This window comes from Neolamprologus brichardi, chromosome 16 (assembly GCF_056152115.1).
Source record: "Neolamprologus brichardi isolate AB-2024 chromosome 16, ASM5615211v1, whole genome shotgun sequence".
NCBI classification, from domain to species: domain Eukaryota; kingdom Metazoa; phylum Chordata; class Actinopteri; order Cichliformes; family Cichlidae; genus Neolamprologus; species Neolamprologus brichardi.
The window spans coordinates 19,856,951-19,875,300 of record NC_142119.1 but is presented as its reverse complement, the minus strand read 5'-3'; the positions used below and the strand labels follow the sequence as shown (position 1 = coordinate 19,875,300).

At 40.9% G+C, this 18,350-nt stretch overlaps 1 protein-coding gene across 7 annotated transcripts in view; it reads left to right on the top strand.

Moving 5' to 3' along the window:
* Positions 1–11,643: 11,643 nt before the first annotated feature.
* Positions 11,644–18,350, top strand: part of LOC102782232 (phospholipid-transporting ATPase IH-like) — a 32,499-nt gene continuing 25,792 nt past the window's right edge. For 5 of the 7 annotated variants that reach the window (XM_035906752.2, XM_087853072.1, XM_087853071.1 and 2 more), the window contains exon 1: positions 11,644–12,107. In XM_035906752.2, coding sequence (XP_035762645.1) covers positions 12,069–12,107 — 39 coding nt within the window. In that variant the 5' untranslated portion in view covers positions 11,644–12,068. The remainder of the gene's footprint in view (positions 12,108–18,350) is intronic. The other 2 variants (XM_087853070.1, XM_087853069.1) reach the window with 2 other exon arrangements.

Genomic DNA, 18,350 nt, shown 5'->3' with positions numbered 1-18,350 from the left:
GCCAGATAATCACTCTCTCTCCACAGGGACCATCTGGAGGCAGGGAGGGAGATGTGGGCCATATTTTATTTCCATAAAACATAAATTCACTCATCTTCTAGCGAGATGAGAAAAAAAAAAGAAAAAAAAACACCAACTCCTCTTTTCCCCACTTCCCTTTACCTGACTGCTGATTCACACAAAACATTCACACATGTGATCAAACATGTAACACACAGCTCAGAGAGCACATTGCGCACGTGTTCACGCTCACAGCAGTGGTACCTCTCATCTCTGAGTGTTTCCAGTTTGATTGACACTCCTATCCCCGTCGAGATCAGAGGACAGCCACTGTGATTATCATCTCACCCCGGTAACCGAGACACCCCTAATCCCATAATAATCCTCCTCAGTCAGTCAGCGCAGGAGTATACTGACCTCCTGCAAGGAGAGCACATGCACACACATCCAGCAACACTTACAGATTTTAATGAAAACAATAGACCTACATGAACTCCTCGTGACATTATTTTGTAATATTTGCAGTTTCACTGATGAACTCCATCTGCCAAAAGCTGCAGATACAACACCTCACTGCTCTTTTTTTCTCATAGGGTTTTTGGCTAAAATCCCATGTGGGCACTAATAAGAGCACTATACGTTAGGCTAAGCTATGACCCCCCTTTGAAACAGACATTCACCTGCTGCGTCTCATTGTCAAATGCAGAATCTATTATTTGTATTTGCTGTGAGGTTTGAAAAGAAGTCAGAGACACTGCTGCACAGTTTATGTAGAACATAGCTACAGCCTGGTAATGGCTGCACATTTTCACAGATTAAAACAAGCTTTTGTTTTCAGTATCAAAAGCAGAACCAGAGTTATTCCTTATCAAAATCTGGCAGCGGCATTACACGCTATCGAACTTAACAGCTGACCATTTGGTAAGTGATTCTAGTGTATCACTAATGGCTCAAGCTGATGGCCATATAAGAGGGATTCAGAGATCTGGCAGGCCTACAGCATAGTATAGTGCATTTATATAAAGCTTTTCTATTCTTACAGGCAACTCAAAGTGCTTAAAAAAAACAAGTTTACTAGCTTATGCCCATACCACCCTGAGCACTTCTCAAAATAGTCTGGTCCTTGAAGCTAAGTAAGGTTGGCCTTAGGTAGTACTTGCTGCAAGCTTGTTGGGGTGGGTGTAGCTCAGGAGGTAGAGCTGGTCATGTACTAATCAGAAGGTTAGTGGTTCAATCCCTGGCTTCTGTTTGCATGCTGAAGTATCCTTGGGCAAGATGCTGAACCCTAAGTTGATTCATTCATCTGAGCTTTAGATAGAAAGCACTTAGGTGTAGGGAAAAAAAAGTGCTTGTATGAATGAGCCATGTTGTGTGAAGCACTTTGAGCGCTCAAGTAGACTAGAAAAGTGCTACATAAGAACCAGTCCACTTACCAAGTCAGATTTTAACAATATATTCATATAGTGCTGTATTCTACACACTTCAAGCACTTTATCTACCTCATACCCGTTACAAATTTAAAGTCACCACATCTTTGAAGCAGAAAGCACAGTACCCAGAGGGAACTAACACATGCACAGGGAGAAACTCCATAAAGAAAGGTCTCAGTTTTCTTTTGCACAGATAGCTATGCCGGTCAAAGTTATTTGTAAGTCATTTTGCATATATTTACAATGCATCCATAGCTCATAACTGCAAATGTGTGGACCAGCAAAACTTGACCGCAACAGCATCAGATGATACGGGAAAGTACTGACATCCCAAAACATGTGAGATCCTGCCTGTAACCAGTCTACTGAGCTCACTTAGCTCTTTCTTTTATCTATTCTGTTTTTTAGATTAAGTCATTTCCTATGTGTCAGTTCAAGATTTCACACACTGCCCTCTTAAACTCCCCTTTAAAACTGATCTGTGTAATTTCAACATATATGTAAATTAAACGACTAACTACAGAAGGCCTATCAGCCTTGTGTGAGCCTGGCACACTTGGTAAAATAAAGGCTTAAAAAGGCAGGAATAGGCTACCTTTGAACTTTCTGTGTGCTTCTATGTTTTAAATTGTGTGACAAACGTTAATTATCATAATAACTGGTATAGCTTCGTGTGTTTTCTTGTTGAGATCACCTAGCTGTTATGGCGCATAAGGCTGCCACCAAAGCTACAAATAAATGGGATGCATATTTTTGTGCTGCAATTTTTTGTGATGCAAATGATGAAAAGAGGATGTTTTAAACCAAAGAAACATTTTTTCAGAGCTGACACGAAATATTAAAATTTGAATACATGAATGATCAGCTCTGAAATTTTTCATTGCCTCGTCTCCGTCCTACCTCCCTATCTCTCCTGTTCTTCTTTTTGCATTTTTGGCGGGTTTCCTGTGTTTTTCTGTATATTCCCTCTGTATAGTCACAGAGTACATGCATGTTCTGTGAGGCTGTTCAAGTCAGTCACTGTGAAGTAACCACAGCCTTGAAGAAGTGGAGTGATGGCTTATTCGTGTTCTTGAAGCCCTGACTGCAGTGAGATGTGCACAGCAGGGCGTCTGGAAGTCAATGCATGTCACTGTTTAACAAGCTGTTATAGCACTGTCCTATAGACAGGAAAAACTGAAGACAGGACAAAGAAAGTCTCTGCAAGTCAGCGTATGTGTGTGCGGTTATGGTAATAACACATACAGACTTGTGTGTCCCCTTTAATTTGCTAACATAGCAAGTTGAATGGGCACACACCCTATGCACACACAGCAGGGGGTCCAAATGGGTTATTATTTCACATCCTTAGAAGAAACTGGTTCTGCTTTAAATTTCTCCTTTTTGATGGCAAGGTGTGCCTCGGTGACTCACTGGACATCCAGATATAGAAAATATCGTACAATTACATTTGACAATATGGATTTCTAGTGAATTTTAAATTCTTTTATTGCTGACAACCATGTGGGCATAATTTCCATAAGTTTTTAAAGTAATTTTAACAGCTTCTTGTAAGTAAAAGGTTTCTTTTAAGGTTTCAACAAGTTATTACACAAACAGATTCGGCAGTAAAGCTGATTGATAGCAGAAATATGCAAAATATGTCCTACAATGGTGTAAGTCCTTACTGTTTTTCTCCTTGTACTTTTTCTCCTCATTTAGTTCATGACAATCAAACAAATGTCTCCTGATTCAGAAGCGGAATTAGTGATTAGTTTAGAGTCAGCTCTGCTTCTCAATAATCCACCAGATCATAATTTCTGAACAAATATTATTCAAAGAACTCACATTTAATTATATCCAGAAGGGTTGCCGTCACTGTCAGAAACGATTTTTTTTTCCTTTGCCAGTTTTCACTGCAGGTCTCATCTCAAAATATTGACTATTAACCAAAGTGATCAACATGTATTCTATTTTTTTTTTTTTTTTTTTTGGGTGTTATTTGAAGAACTGATTTAAAACATGAGTCATGATTATGATTGTATATAATGCCAAAGCCCTCCTTTATTTATTTATTTATTTTACAAATCATATAACTGAGCAACAGATGGCACCAATAATGCCAAAGTGGCAAGAAAGCTTTTGGCCTAAATAACACCTGGTAATAATGATTTGAAGGAGGCACTGATGAACAAGGCCAACAATCCAGCCAAGCATATGTCACCAGTAAAAAAACACATAAACACACAGATTACATGTTTCATGTAATCATATAGCCTTACCAGATGTTACAGCTCATTTTACTTATCAAACTGTTGCCATGTCACGCAGGCTTTGGGGAGCTTTTACCACAGAAAATGACTCTTAATTACACCTATTATGCTTTTAGCCATTCTCTGTCATGTATATGTTACTGTTAGTGAGCTAGAAATGACACTTAAAGGTCCCCTTTAAGTCTCACCTAGCTAGAAATAAGGTTTTGGCACATGCGCTTGCAACTAAATTGTGATTAAGGTGATTTTGAATGCTAAACAATAGCAGAAATGTATTTGCAAAACTACATTTGCAAATACATTTGCAGTCTTCTCCCCTCTTACTGTCATTTCGTGAAACACCTTCAAGAGAAAAGATTGTTGCAATTTTTAAATGCATTTTTGTTGTTTATATTCAAGACAAAATTAGATCTGAAGAGATGTTATTTGGCCACTCTGATTGATTTGAGATGATACTACCATTTCTCAGCTTCAAGAAAGGCTTTTATTGTTGACAAAATTTCATAGTTTATGCTCAGTGAATGGCCTGTAAGGTATTCAGCTGCTTTATTGCCTGTTTCATTAAATACCAGCTCAGTTTAAGGTTGATCATTTTCACTGGCTGGTATTCTTCTTCTTGTCACCTCAATCATCTGGAACCCGTAGCTGCTGTTCAACTGACACTTTGCACATTAAATGTAACTTATTGGTCAGTAAATGCTGTTTGTTAGCTGGTTGAAGCCCCCTGTGCCAACATACTGAGACATATTTTGGCACCGTGCGTAGAGTAGCCCCTTTTTTGCTGCATAAAGCAGCATGTTTTCAGCCACAGTTCATATAACTTGTGACATATTTAAGATATTTGAAAAATACACCTGTCAATGTCTTTAAATTAACATACTACAAGATGCGCGCCCCCCTCTCCTCTTTCTTTCTTTGCGTGGCGGGTAAAAGCACAAACAGACGCACTTTGGGAAAAAGTGTGCACCGGCTCTCTAACGCCACAGGATATCGCATTTTTATGACTGGTCTCAGTGGTGTAACTACAGAACACATCCGTCTCTTCGGCATTAGCGTGATAGATGTATTTTTCATGCTGCCATTAGGGTTGAAGCAGTATGCTGTGCAAGGCTTGTGTATGCTAATGTGCCCTCTCACACCTGCAGTTTCCAATTACCCCTGAGGAATGGAGCCAAGACTCGGTTTCAGCCACCAGCAATAATATGAGTAATGGCAAAATTGCACAAGTCCTTTTGTAGAAAATTGGAGGTGTGTGGGGGAGAATGAGAGAGAAATCATTCGGGGGGGGGGGGGGGGGGGGGGGGGCAAGAGGTAAGAGAAGGAAAGACAGGTGGAAGCAGAAAGAGAATAAGAAAGTGTGACGAAGACAGGGGTTTAACTTTTTTTTGCCTCCAGTTTTCTTTCACTCTTTACTGATGTCCCCACTTTGAACAACATCCGTCTGTCTTAGACTGCGAGGCTTATCGAGTTCACCTGCTTTCCTCAGATCAGATCTGATCACGCCGAGTGAGATAAATAAACGTGTGAGATGAAGTAGAAATGTGACTCCACACATCCTCAGTCGTCTGTGCTCAGGTTCCTAACTGATTTTTTCTCTCTGTCTCGTACACTGTCAAGACTGGAGACACCCTGAGCCAACTATGTTTTCTCTTTCTTCTGCTCTCTTTGCTCGATGCGCGCAGAGCCAATTATGCTGATTAGATATTTGTTATGACCACGTGAGCGGGAGCGAGCGAGAGACTTGATAGACCTATTTTCAGTGCATTGAGGCTGCTCATAGCTTGTGTGTATTAGGATCCTTGTGGCTGCTGGCCTTGATAACACGGGGTGGGAAATCAATCACAGTATTTGACAGCCAAGTGGGGAGCCCCACCCCCTTATGTTGCTATTCCTCCCTCCCATTTCTCTCCGTGTCTTGTCAGCCTCTTATAGGGAATAGTCTACGCACACACGTATGCCATATGCCTCTGCGGACATTTACACCCACGAATAAGCAAACAGGAAGCACCTGGCAACACCGCGGCAGGATTAGAGAGTTGTAAGAGTTGGTTACGACGAGGAACACATGTTGAGGTCAATGTCTCACTGACTGTATGATATTGCTCCAAACGCTGTTCGACTTCTTAAACTCTCTATTTTCTTCTCTTTCCATTCACAACCCCCTCTTTCTGCTCTTCATATAGCCACGTGTGTGTGTGTGTGTGTGTGTGTGTGTGTGTGTGCGCGCGCGCGCACGCAAACTGAATGTGTTTAAGGGGTGAGGAGGGGGGCACCAATTCCGTAGAGAGGACTTGGCAGTGGCTTTTCTCCCTCTCGCTTCATTGCTTCGGTCCTTCCCAAATCCTATTTCACGGTGCCAAGCATCCGTTCCCTGGGATCTCACAGCTCCCATCTCCAGACGCAGGTTTAAGCCCCTCTCTTGGCACCCGGACCGGGCATGGAGAGAAGGCATGTGACGCGCATCAGCACCGCCAGAGACACAAACACACCTATTATTTTGTTTTGCTCAGAGGGGCACCGGCGTCCTGCGGCGCGCACCGTGCACACTGACACGATCTCAGTGTCGCAAGCCGCATTAACCACATTCATTAACCTCGGACACGAGTCGAGAGGTCACACAGAAACCCGAAAGCTGATTCACTTCTTCATTTACCGACTCACCCGAGCAATCACTCGCACACCAAACACACTCTAAAACTCATTCAGTCAAGTCACAGCACATCAGCCTGATGTTGCTGACACCGTGGAAGCTTCATGAATGAACGAACGGCTGACAAAAGACTATAGACCTAATTGTTACCTTCTGTTAATTTGCTCTCCCATGATACAGGGTTAACTCGTGCTTCAACGGCCCTCCAATTACAGCTAATCAAAGCAATTAATTAGCTACCAAATTACCTGAATCTGCACCAGCAGCGCCGTGGGGCAGATATAAGCGTGTTGCACGTTGGGGCATCTAATGTGCTTTTGCACGGCGACCCCTAGATGGCACCATATACCAGCGTTTCCTGAGTACTCATGCTGAAGCTCTCCAGCTAACCTTCACCAGTCATCTATTAAGCTTTTGATTTTCCCAAATAACCATAGTGGTAAACATTCACTGTCAAAGCCCATAAACTGATCTTAATCCAGCCTTCATTCCCTTATGAATGTCATATTTTGTGCTGAAAACAAATTAGATACTTACAACTGAAGCTTTACAAACACTTTTTATATTTATTTAAACAAATCACAGAATTGCAATCAACATTTTATGTTTAAGGCCTACATACCTAAAATAATGTATGATTGTTGTTCTACTTAAAATACTTATCCTTGCATAGCTTTTGAGAAGAGATGTCTCAAACAAGATCCAGCCATTTCTCACAGATCGTTTAACGTCCAGTGTCAGCAAACCAATACTAGAACAAATTCACATCTACAGCATAATAGTATCCAGTGCTGACAACAGTGCATTGTCAGCTGCTTGTAATGTAACGAGAGCACCAATGATTAAACAACACACATAAAAAAGTTATGTAAAAATGTTTTCTATAAATATTTTAGTAGTTTGGCTACCCTACTGCATGTCAGCATATGGAAACTTGATGACTTACAGTATTTTTTGAATATTTAGCCAGCTACCTTCAGTTAGAAACACTTATGAAACACCTTTAAACCACAAAGCCTTTAATCACACGCATCTTAGTGTTTTCACAGCATTTATCAACTTTGTAAATGATGCACTACATGTACAAAAGTACTGGGCCACATTTCTTTATCCTTGAATTCAGGTGTTTGCACTCCCAGTGCCACATGTGTAAAATCAAGCACCTAGTCATGCATTTAACATTTACAAATATTTGTGAAAAAATCGGTTGCACTAAAGAGCTCACCGAATTTTGGCTTGATTCTTACTGTAACTTCTTACTGTAATACGATAAAATACTTTCCTTCTTACATACTACACGATCAACTGGAAGCAGTTTTAATGCAAGGTGAATGTAAGGAAACCACAGCAACTCAGTCACAAAGTGGTAGACCACACAAAGTGTGTAAAAGTCGCCTCAATAACTCCAGCACTCCAAACCTCCTATTGCATTACCATCAGCACACAAACAGTGTACTGGGAGCTTCTGGCATGGTTTCAGTGGCTGAGCAGCTCATTTAGGTGTATAATGTAGGCTGCCAGTAATTTTGTCCATATGGTCTATATGTCAGTACATAATAACTTTGTTATTATGGTGAGTAAAAACACAAAAGTACACACTGAAACTTTGTAATGAGATCAGACAACAAGAATTCGACCAGAGCTCGTGTACTGGAATAATTAGATCCTCTGTCATTTGACAACAGTAAACAGTTATCACTTCATGAACTACTGATACTGATACTAGAACCTTCTGCTAGAAGGACTCACAAGATTAGCTGCTATTACAATACCAACAAATATTTTTACTTTAGCAGAAAAAGATTCCTGGCAAACCTGCTGTAGTTCAAATGAATCAATCAATGTGACTATGGATTATATTATCATACTTCATGATTAATTAGTATTAAAACATGATAAAAAGATACTGACATGGCAACTTCTGAATGTACTATAGTGTAAAGATGGCTATATGATACAAGCATGCCTTATACTGAGCAATCTGAGCTCTTGAGCCTGTAGGGAAAGTTAATTGTTAAAGAGTTTCTGCCCACAACAGCCTGATGGCGACAGAGAAGTAACCCACTGCCCCATATGCTGCTGTCGTTCACCCACACAGAAGACAGAAGGAAGAAATGAACAATGACCTAGTTCTTCCTCTCAGATGGAACAGTTACAGCCAGTGAACTATGTGATGATATCAGCAACAACAGCAGAAACATTATCATATGCTGCTAATTTTGGTACATTTTTGGCCCATTTACTTTAGAAATTAAGGCCAGTTACAAACAAAACAACAGATCCAGCCAGATGTGCTATTCGGAGAATGATTTTTGGTTTTCATTCATTCCTCCTGTTATAACAAGGGTATAGTGTGTGAACATGAAAACATTGTTTTATCAGTCAGGAATCCCTCTGTTAGCCTTATAGCACACATTACAGTGCATACACTACAGTATTTTATACCTCCTGTGGGGACATTCATAAGCTAGCTTAAACCCTTGTTATCAATGAGCTTTTTGTGGGAAAACAAAGGTTAAAAGAGGCAAGAAGGAATACTTCAATCACATAACAATGGCGTTACACATGCATATAATTGTCACAGCCGATAAAGACAGAAGACTGTGTAATTTGCATGCCAAGGTGGGCTCGTCATCAGCCATTAAGTGCCCTGAGGGACGTAAACAGCTACATTAAACATTAGCAGGTCAGACATGAAAGTGCTGGATCCCTGCATTATTAATAGCGTCAGTGCTAATTGAAAGTCATAATTCCACAAATAAAAGCATCTGGGGAAGACATCATGTGTTTCTGCCCTGCTGCCAGATTTATGCCCTCAGATGGATGTGGAGCTAATTTTAGATTTTAGGTTTCTACTTCATCATATTATTTCTGCATACACCTGTAGGTTTGTGTGCTTTAGAGCTGGCTGATTTCTGCTAGGTTGTCTGCAGACTTTGTATTTGTGTGTGTTCTAGTGTACTTCTGATTTATTTCTTAAGAACATAAGAACACTGTTCACTCCTGGCACATTTGAGCAATTATTTCTAGAAAGTTAGGTCCAGGTTGCTGACATCCTTTTAGATCACAGGCCACGTGTGACTCAGACCACCGGCTTGACCAGTAAAACCATTGCATAAACATAACAACGTTGTTCTCCCATCGAGTCGTTTCCTGATTTATTTTGTTATTACTGGTCTTTGGGTATTCCTGTGAGTTTTATTTTCTGTTTTTGTTCATTTTTGTTGTGTGATTGTTCAGATCACCCTTGTTAGTGTCGCCTGTGTTTTGTCTGCCACAGCAGTCATCAGCCTTGTCTGTATACCTGCAGTTTTCTTACCTGCTTTCCAGGGTTCCTCTCGTTTGTTCTTGTGTGTGGCCTCTGGACTGGTTTGTGGACTTGTTTTGTGTTGTTTTCCTACTCCTCAATTAGATTGTTTGCCACACTGAAGGATATCCTTCCGGAGGAAAGATTTGGATTCTGGACAACATTTGGGTCTTCTTCCTTCATGACTAATTTTTCTGAAGATTTTCTGTCCATACATATAAACACATCCTCTTGTGAACAGATAAAAAAGTAAGTGGTCACAACTCCTGGGTTCATCTATCTTACCTTTGTGTGGAATGGCTGGTCAATGAGTAATGTCTTACTGTTGTCAGTAAGAGGATGGTAAAAGTGACGATACTGGATAAAATCGAGTTTGTATGGCATGATCCATTCGCAAAGAAAAACAGTGAAAAAAAATGCTTCTCTGAAACATTTAATTTCTGTATCCAGTGTTCAGGACTGGATAATGTGGCAGAACTGGCTTTGCTGTATGTTTGGCACATCTGAATTAAATTGTCTTTTTCTGAACTTAAACTTAATTGCTGTACTTGAAATAGCTGTAAATCTGAGATAATTGCAGATTCAAATTTTAAAAGCAATAGTCAGCCAACTTTTTCTTTGGGCATTGGCTGCTTTTTCATTCATTTTCTGTCTAGTCCTTGTACCTGAGCATTTTCAGAGGAATGCTCTACACATAACAGACAACCTAGCAAAGAACCAATTTTAAATGGTATGTTTACAAACTTTGTTACCAGCAGCCTATTGCAAAAACACATAATTGTTCCCATTTTTTGATGAATCTAAAGTTACCATAGTTTGAGAGGCATAAAATACTGCAGCAACAAGGTGATTCCCAAAGAGCTATCATCTGACAACCTGGCATATCTCAGCGTGTTGTGCAGTGTCTCGTTAAAAAAAGCTGTGGAATGGAGATATGCTGACAGTGGCAACAGGTCTTATGGAGTGATGCATCCAAATTTTTAATTCAAATCTTTGTAAATATGTACGGAGGAGGTCTGGACAGAGGTACAGCTGTGAGCATTTACACCCATCTGTAGAACACAGTGGAGGCTCTGTCCTGGTTTGGAGAGGCGTTGCAGCCATTAGTGTTGGGTATCTTGTCAAGACTGATGGAAACGTACCACCAGATTTTGATCCACTGTGATATAACATCTGGAAAGTGTATGCTGCCAGTGCAGTAAAAGCATACCCAGACAGAAAAATCATACAATGCAACACTATCAGTCACTGATTATACTCCCCAGAGCCTTCACTTTAACATTATTGAAGAATTTGTTCTCTTGACAGAGAACAGAACAAAAGGCAGTGTACAAAGAAGGGCTTTGAATGTCGTTCATGTCAATTATTCCAGAAGACTACTTTGAGAAATTACAAGAAAGCCTGTCTAAGAGTTCAGGCTGTGTTAAAGAATTACGATGGTGATACCAAATACTGACCTTCAAGCTCATTACATTTGTACAACCTCTGTTATTGCCTTATATACTACATTATATACTAATGTTTGCACATTTGTGCATGTCAAAACGTTTGCACAGCACTCTGTAATAAGCACTTGAAATATGCCATAAGTAAATTCCATTTTCCTGCATAATAACAGTCTACTAATGGAGAGGAGCAACTGCTTATTTTATATGTACATTTTTACGTGATTGCAGTTTGAATGTATGAATTTTAGTAGAGTATTTTCTAATTTTGATTATGCTTATTTATTTATTTATTTATTTATTTAAGTAAGCGTTTCTTTCCAACTAAATGGTCCATCTTTAAAACAGACTGACTTAAAGTTGTCCAGGTCTAACAGGCTTAATCGTGCTGTCTCAGGACGTGGGGTTTATGATGTTGGACCTGTGCTCGTTTTCTTCCCTCTTGTGCTTCTGCATGTGGATATCGCTCGTTCGGTGCAGCATTCAACATAATATCCCGGGAGACGCCAGACATGCCATTGCGCACGCGCAGCGTAGTCATCTGACAGATGAGCGCTTTGGACGTTTCGCAGCACCGCTACATCGAGGGCCACCGCTGGGAACACAGAGCAGGACACAGACTCCACGAGGGACCGTCTCCTGCAAGAATAAAAGGACTCGTCACACGGAGAGCACCCTGCAAGAACACCCGCGGGTTTGGAGGTTTGCAAGCGCTGAAAATCAGTGTAAAATGTAGCCAGCAGCGCTGGTGAGGGGTCGTTGTAATTTCTCGGGGGCTGCATGGCTCTTCCCAGGGATGCCATGAAAATCAGAGCCGCCGAGTGACTGAGAGACCGCTGCTCCTCATTATCGCAGACACGCGGCGGCGACGGTGGAGGAGGTGAGCGATGGATCCTCGTGGAAAGATCTACACGAGGTAGCGCTTACGAAGATCCATCCAGGGAGAGCTGAACGTCTCTGTCGCGCAGTGTAGCCGTGTAAACGATGGATTTCAGCTTGCTCCGGAATATCATCAGCAGATACGTAAGGCCCCCAGTGTGTCTGTCAACACTGTCACACAAGTGTAGCTCGGTGACTGGAAGTGCTCTGATACACGTTTTCATGGCTTTGGTTTTTGCACCTAAAACCGTGTTGCGTGTACATTTGCTCAGAGGGTTTGTGTGAGAGTGATAAATAACTTCCTGCAATAATACACATTTGACTCTAGCTGTTTTATTTTGTTTTGTTTTGTTGGCACAGGCCGGTGGCTGTGGGCTTTGCGATGTTTTTGTGGAGCTGAATGGAGAATGTTCCAGTAGCTACAGATGCAGTGATGACTGGTGAATGTGTAGAATTAACGAAAAAATGCATGCATGCATACTAAACTTCCTCATGGCTGGGACTCAAAAGAAGTGAGAGGCCATGCAGTCACCTCTAGCTTGATAGAAGTTGCTCAGGTTAAGTTGATGAGGTTCTAAGAAAGGCGAGGCCATCAAAGCTTAATCATTTATCTCTAATGAGCAATCAGGTCTGCCTGTGAGCAGGAAATATCCACACAGTAATGATTGCAAGCTGTAATAATATTACTGGTTAGTCTGTTCTCAGTCTCTGTCATCAACAGCCACTGATTATCTATCCGGACATGAGGCAGCTGGTCGGTGGGAGCCTGAATTAGAGGAGAAAAAAAATGACTATTAGGAATCTGCTTTGACAGGCCCAGTGATGCTCATCAGACTGTGTACCTATAGAGCATTGGTAAATCTGCTGCCGTCTGTGGCCCTTTCCCGTGACCTTAAATCTGGCTCAGGTGCAGTGACAATAGCCGAGCGTGTATCGAGTTATCTTTCTCATCATTCAAGCCTGTTTCGTACCCCTTGGTGTCTATGTGTGTGCACATGTGTGCGAAGCAGGCCAGCGACAGTGTGCGTGGAGCTTGACTGATGTTTCAGCAGGGCTAATATCAGGGGAAATCAGATCTGGGAGGGAGGTCATCATCATTACGATCCCTCGCTCTTTTTTTCCAATTGCATCCTGCAATATTAAATAGACATGCAATTAATCACAAATTAAATCCTCTGCATATTGATTTGCAACTGGGGGGATGGATGATGACTGCCTTGGCACCTATTAGTTGTGTATCACCTTCTATTAACCCTGCCGTATTATAACAGATGCTCGGGTAATGAGGGTGCGTAGTAGAACAAACCTTACATCCTTACATGAGATGAGGACAGGGTCCAAGCCTTTTTTATTTAGTCCAGATGGAGCCAAGTACACCCAAGTTGAGGTTGCTGCCCAAATGTAGCCAGCCCTCTAATTATTTGTCAGTGTTGTTTAAAAAAGACTGTGCATGTTCTTTGGCCGTTAGAGGATGCAAATTTGATTTGGCCCACTTTAAACCACAGGGCAGGTTTTTGAGCCATTGCTTTTGCAACTAGTTTCCTTATTGTTACTGTCATCAATTCAGGATTTCTTGCTTGAAGCATTTCTGCTACTCTGCTCTTTGAGCTTCCTGGTTTTTCTGGCCAGTTTTGCAATGCCATATATGTGTAACCTAGTTTTGTTAGAGATTAAAAAAAATACAAATTTTCATTGTTGTTTCAGGTGTCTTTGTTTCAACAGAGAGTCATTAAAAACTATAAAATCACTGAAACATGTTGGCAGTTGGTCAGTGATGCTATAAAGTATTGTAGATACCTCAAAACAATATTGCTCATTGCTTTAATAGTTCAGATCTGTTGCATATGCCTTTATAATTAGATGAAACCTCGGAATGCACTGCATACAGCCATGCTCGTTCACCTCTTCCCTGGCTGAAAAATTGCGGATGAATTGCGCCTGTGCACCATGGCAAACAATATCGGGAAAGAAAACTGTGGTGTCATGAGATTTTGTGGTGCGTGACGTTTAAATGGGACATTTTTGTTGCGTAACAACTTAAGTCTGTTAAACTTTTTTTTTTTGCATAAAAGAATGGCTGAGCCCTCATGCATTGAGATATAGAGGCTGATAGGTGCATGAGTGTGCACACAGACTTCTTCTGGTATGTTAGCAGTCGTTGCAGGAAGAGACTTTATTATAATTAAATTTATCTGTAAAAGGACCACCTGTGCTCTGAGTGTGTGTGTTATGTGTGTTCTCGGCCTCTGCTCCCCTTCCTCTTGAGTGCCCTTTTCTCATCTGGTAATAATAGAGATGGAGTGATGCCGTAGACTGTTGCAAACTGTGAGAACTGCATGAGGTCATAATCTGTATAAGATAGTGCTTGTGTGTATGGGGCTGGACTTATTAGAAATAGCTGATGCCATGTAATAGCATAATTATGTCCTCATGCTTTTAACTTCCACAACAGCCCTTTAGGGTCTCAATATTTGAAACCGTATCTGCTTTATTCCCACTGCACTGTGCTGTATATAGCTGTAATTTACCCTTGCCCCTCTGCTATCCTAACCCTCTTCTATCTTATCTCTAAATGTAAACTGTTATTCATGCTGAGACCTCTCACAAAATCAGCAGATAAAAAGAGAAAGGCCAGCGATGTTTCCCTTTTGATTAAAAAGGTGCCAGCAGCACCTTGCGCGCTGAAAGGCTTAAGAAGGGTTTCTAGCAACTTTACAGCCCTTTGAGTCCTGACTGGTGTTGAAAGGCAGAACACAGCCTGCTAGATTACTGTTTGCCACATCACTGCTACAAACAGTTAAGGGCAGTCTATTCCTGTCTGCTGCACCCTTTGGAGATGGGGCATTGGTGGAGCAATGGCAGCTGTAGGTGACAAAAACGCACAGGATTTGTGTTTGGGGTTGAGCTTTGCCCGCTGATCTGTGTGCATATCAGAGGAAGCAGTCACACATCTTTTGTGCTGGCAAATAAGACTGATTTTTTTTTTTTTTTAAATTTGATTCTCGCAGCATGGCCCGAAGGCAACGTTTTCTTTATGACACACCATTTCCAGCCTGTATTATCATGTCACTGTTAAACGCAGACAAAATGAGAGGGTTTGGGTTTTTGTTTTTTTTTTGGATGCAGATTAGGGTGGCAGGAGGAAAAGGAGAGAGGAGAGGGAGAGGAGAAGTAGCACAGCTGGATTAAAGACTTATGTAACTGTTGGATCACAGCGAGCTGAAGTGGGAGAGGAAGCTGGGACAACAGCGGAATACAAATGTTGTCATGTTAAAGTAATCAGCTCATATTTATCCTTTGATAATGTTGCCGGTGTTTGTGTTATGAGGTATCCGGTGGCTCTTTAAAGCTTTTGAAATGCTGGCTGGCGGGCTGAAGGGTCACCATTCCCTTTTTTGTTTGTTCGTTTGCGCCTGTATAATTATTTGTCCCAAACACTATTTTTAATGAATGATTAGAATCCCTAAATGCCCATATTGTCCTTAGGAGCCATGTTCTCTCTCCCTATTTTCCACTTCCTTTTTCATTTCACTTTATACCCCCCAAAAATAAATTTGATAAACAACAGAGTCTAATAAGTCTCATTAAACCAAATAAAAAACACCAAGAGGATACTGTGGATATTTTCTGGGACACTAATCCAGTCTCATCATCACTTGACTAATGTTGTATCAGAGCATTAAATTGAGGAAAAAATCTTACATGTTCGATCTCCAGCCATTATAATGAAGCCTCTGTGATCTGTCTCTTTGCCTAATGAACCTGCAGACATGCTGTAGAAGTCTCTGCGTACTGTATTGCTGTGGTGATCAGTGACTAATGAGCGTCTTTTTTTTTGATCAAGGTCCTCAGGCTCCTTTTTGTTATCCGTGTTCAGTGCCACAACAGACTTCAAAGCCTCTGTTAATAGGTTATTGCATTTGTTTTAGTGTTACCACCCCAAATTTACACAGAATTACTTGCTTTGCTCATTAGAGTGCAACAAAGTCCATTAGATGGCTAATATCGATGGGTTACAGCAGCAGTAAAATTAAAAGTTGAATCGTGCCAATTAAACTAAAGAAATGCACCAGGTGATAAGAGACAGTTACGCATGGAGTCACTGTAGCATCCACATAATACTCAAAGATAACATTTCTGAGGCTCTGTAGCAATATATATTTTAAAACGAGCTAAAATTGCTTAATAGTATGGTCTAGTTATAGCTTCTGTTTTGAATAAAGCTAAACAGAATCACATCCTGCTCTGGAGTTGTGTACGTTGTCCATTCTATGTTAGCATGAGGAGTTCATCAAGGTAAGGCTCGCTCAGAGGAATTTGATCTGTCGGTTAATGAAGGATCACTGCTAAACATGCTGCGTGCAGCACAGCATGACTCGGCAGTGGAGGAAGTATGAGACATGACCATACAATCAAGCCAGTTAATGGCATATGTCTTTTATTGCCCCTCTTTAGTAGAAAGGCACAGCATTGCAGAGGTGGCATAGATGGCACTGCTGGGGTTGAGTTGGCGTTTTTGGAATGAAAATATATGCATTCATGGTGCCGTTAAGTGCTTATGGAGCAAAGCCTGTGTGAATGGTAGGTACATTATGACACAATGCTAGATCTGGAAATACTCTCATGGCTTTCTAAAGCAGCATTTCGAATTATAAACAAATGGCAAAGCACCTACCTAATAGGAGTGCTTCACACAGTGCAGAAACATAAAAGGGAAAGTTGTAGTGGTGGTTTCTTTTATTTAATTTTTTATTCTTTGCTGTAATAAAGTATATCCTGTCATTGTTGATGATTGATGGTGACGTAAGACCCGTCGCTCTGCTGGTTGGGGTTGTTAATAAAGACAAAGCCTCCATGTCCTGCTACCAGCCGCCAAGCCACTTTATCTGTTGGAGCAGCAGAGTGAAGAGGGAGCTGTGGGACACGAGTTGATACGGATCAGTGAGGATTAATGATCAGATAACTGCACACCACAATGCAATCTCTCTGCGTCTTCCTCCATCCCTCTCCCACAGTCACGCTGTCATAATGTGACACTCGCTGCCAGGAGATGGTGGGAACAAAGGGAGAAAACACTGCAGATAGAAATATGGGGGAGATGGATGGCGAATTCAGAGAACTGTGGATTTGAAGAATGGTTGAACTAATGTAGAAATAGACAGAAGTAAATATTTAGAATGTTTAAGATGTAAGCGAGCAGTTTCATTGAAATAGCAATGACCATTTTCCACATTTGTCCTGACTACAGTGCAAAACTTTAACCTGAACTCCCACTAATGCATAACGAATCTGAGGCTAGATTATTGTAATTCCTTATAGTCGGGTTTTCCTGATAGCTTTATGGAAAGTCTCCAGTTGAACCAAAATGCTGCTGCAAGAGCACTAACAGGAAGACGGATCACATTTCTCTCTCACTGACTTCTCTTCACTGGTTCTTTGTTAAATCCAGAATTGAATTTATAGTCCTTCTCCTCACATTTAAAGGCCTGAGCGATCAGGGTCAGTCACGTCGTAAAGATTTCATATCACCATATTATCCACAACTGAGCACTTTGTGAGTTACCAAAAGTAGAAGGGGAGCCAGAACCTTCAACTATCAGCCTCCTCTCATGTGTGTTATCAGCTCTCAGTTTAGATTTGGAAGATAAACACCCTCATACATGATTAGACTTCCTTTTCGATCAAACCTATATTTGGGGCTGGATCAGGTGACCCAGGCTCAGACTTTTATCTACTCCTGTAGTTTGTGTTTTGTCCTGCTTGGTGTCTTTATTGCTGCCAATTAAGGTGAAAAATACACATGGTTTATGCATTTACTTGGCCACTGAAAGGTCACTGGTTCAAAAGGCCAAACTCTGTTAAATCAAATATGTGGAACTACCCATGTGACAAGGGACCAGCTGAAAGTAGCTTCCTCTTGTCAAATAAAGTGAACCTCCCACCAAAAGCCCTTTCTATAGCAGGAAAAACCTGGAATGCCAAATTAGGAGTATTTGGAAATTGCCCTTTTAGTTGACAGTGCTTTCTATTCTCCAGCCTCCCATTTAGATCCCCAGTTTGTCCTTTGAATGGATCACATCCTTAGCTTGATTTGTTGCAAGAAGTATGACAAATTGTACAAAGCCGTCCTTGGTCCAATACACTGTTCTTAATATTAAACCATCAAATGTATGGTCAGAGAGTTTGATTGTAACCAAGTTTTTTTTGTTGTTGTTTTGGTGTTAAATTAGTTGAAGAGTGGAAAGCTTAAAAAAATTGAATATAAGAAAGAAATATTATTACGGTATTTATAACAGAACATGAAATTCCTTTGCACATCATGGTTATGTCGGGTATTTATAAGACGTTTAAAGTAAACAACTAAGGCTCAAGGTTAGGTGGCTTAAT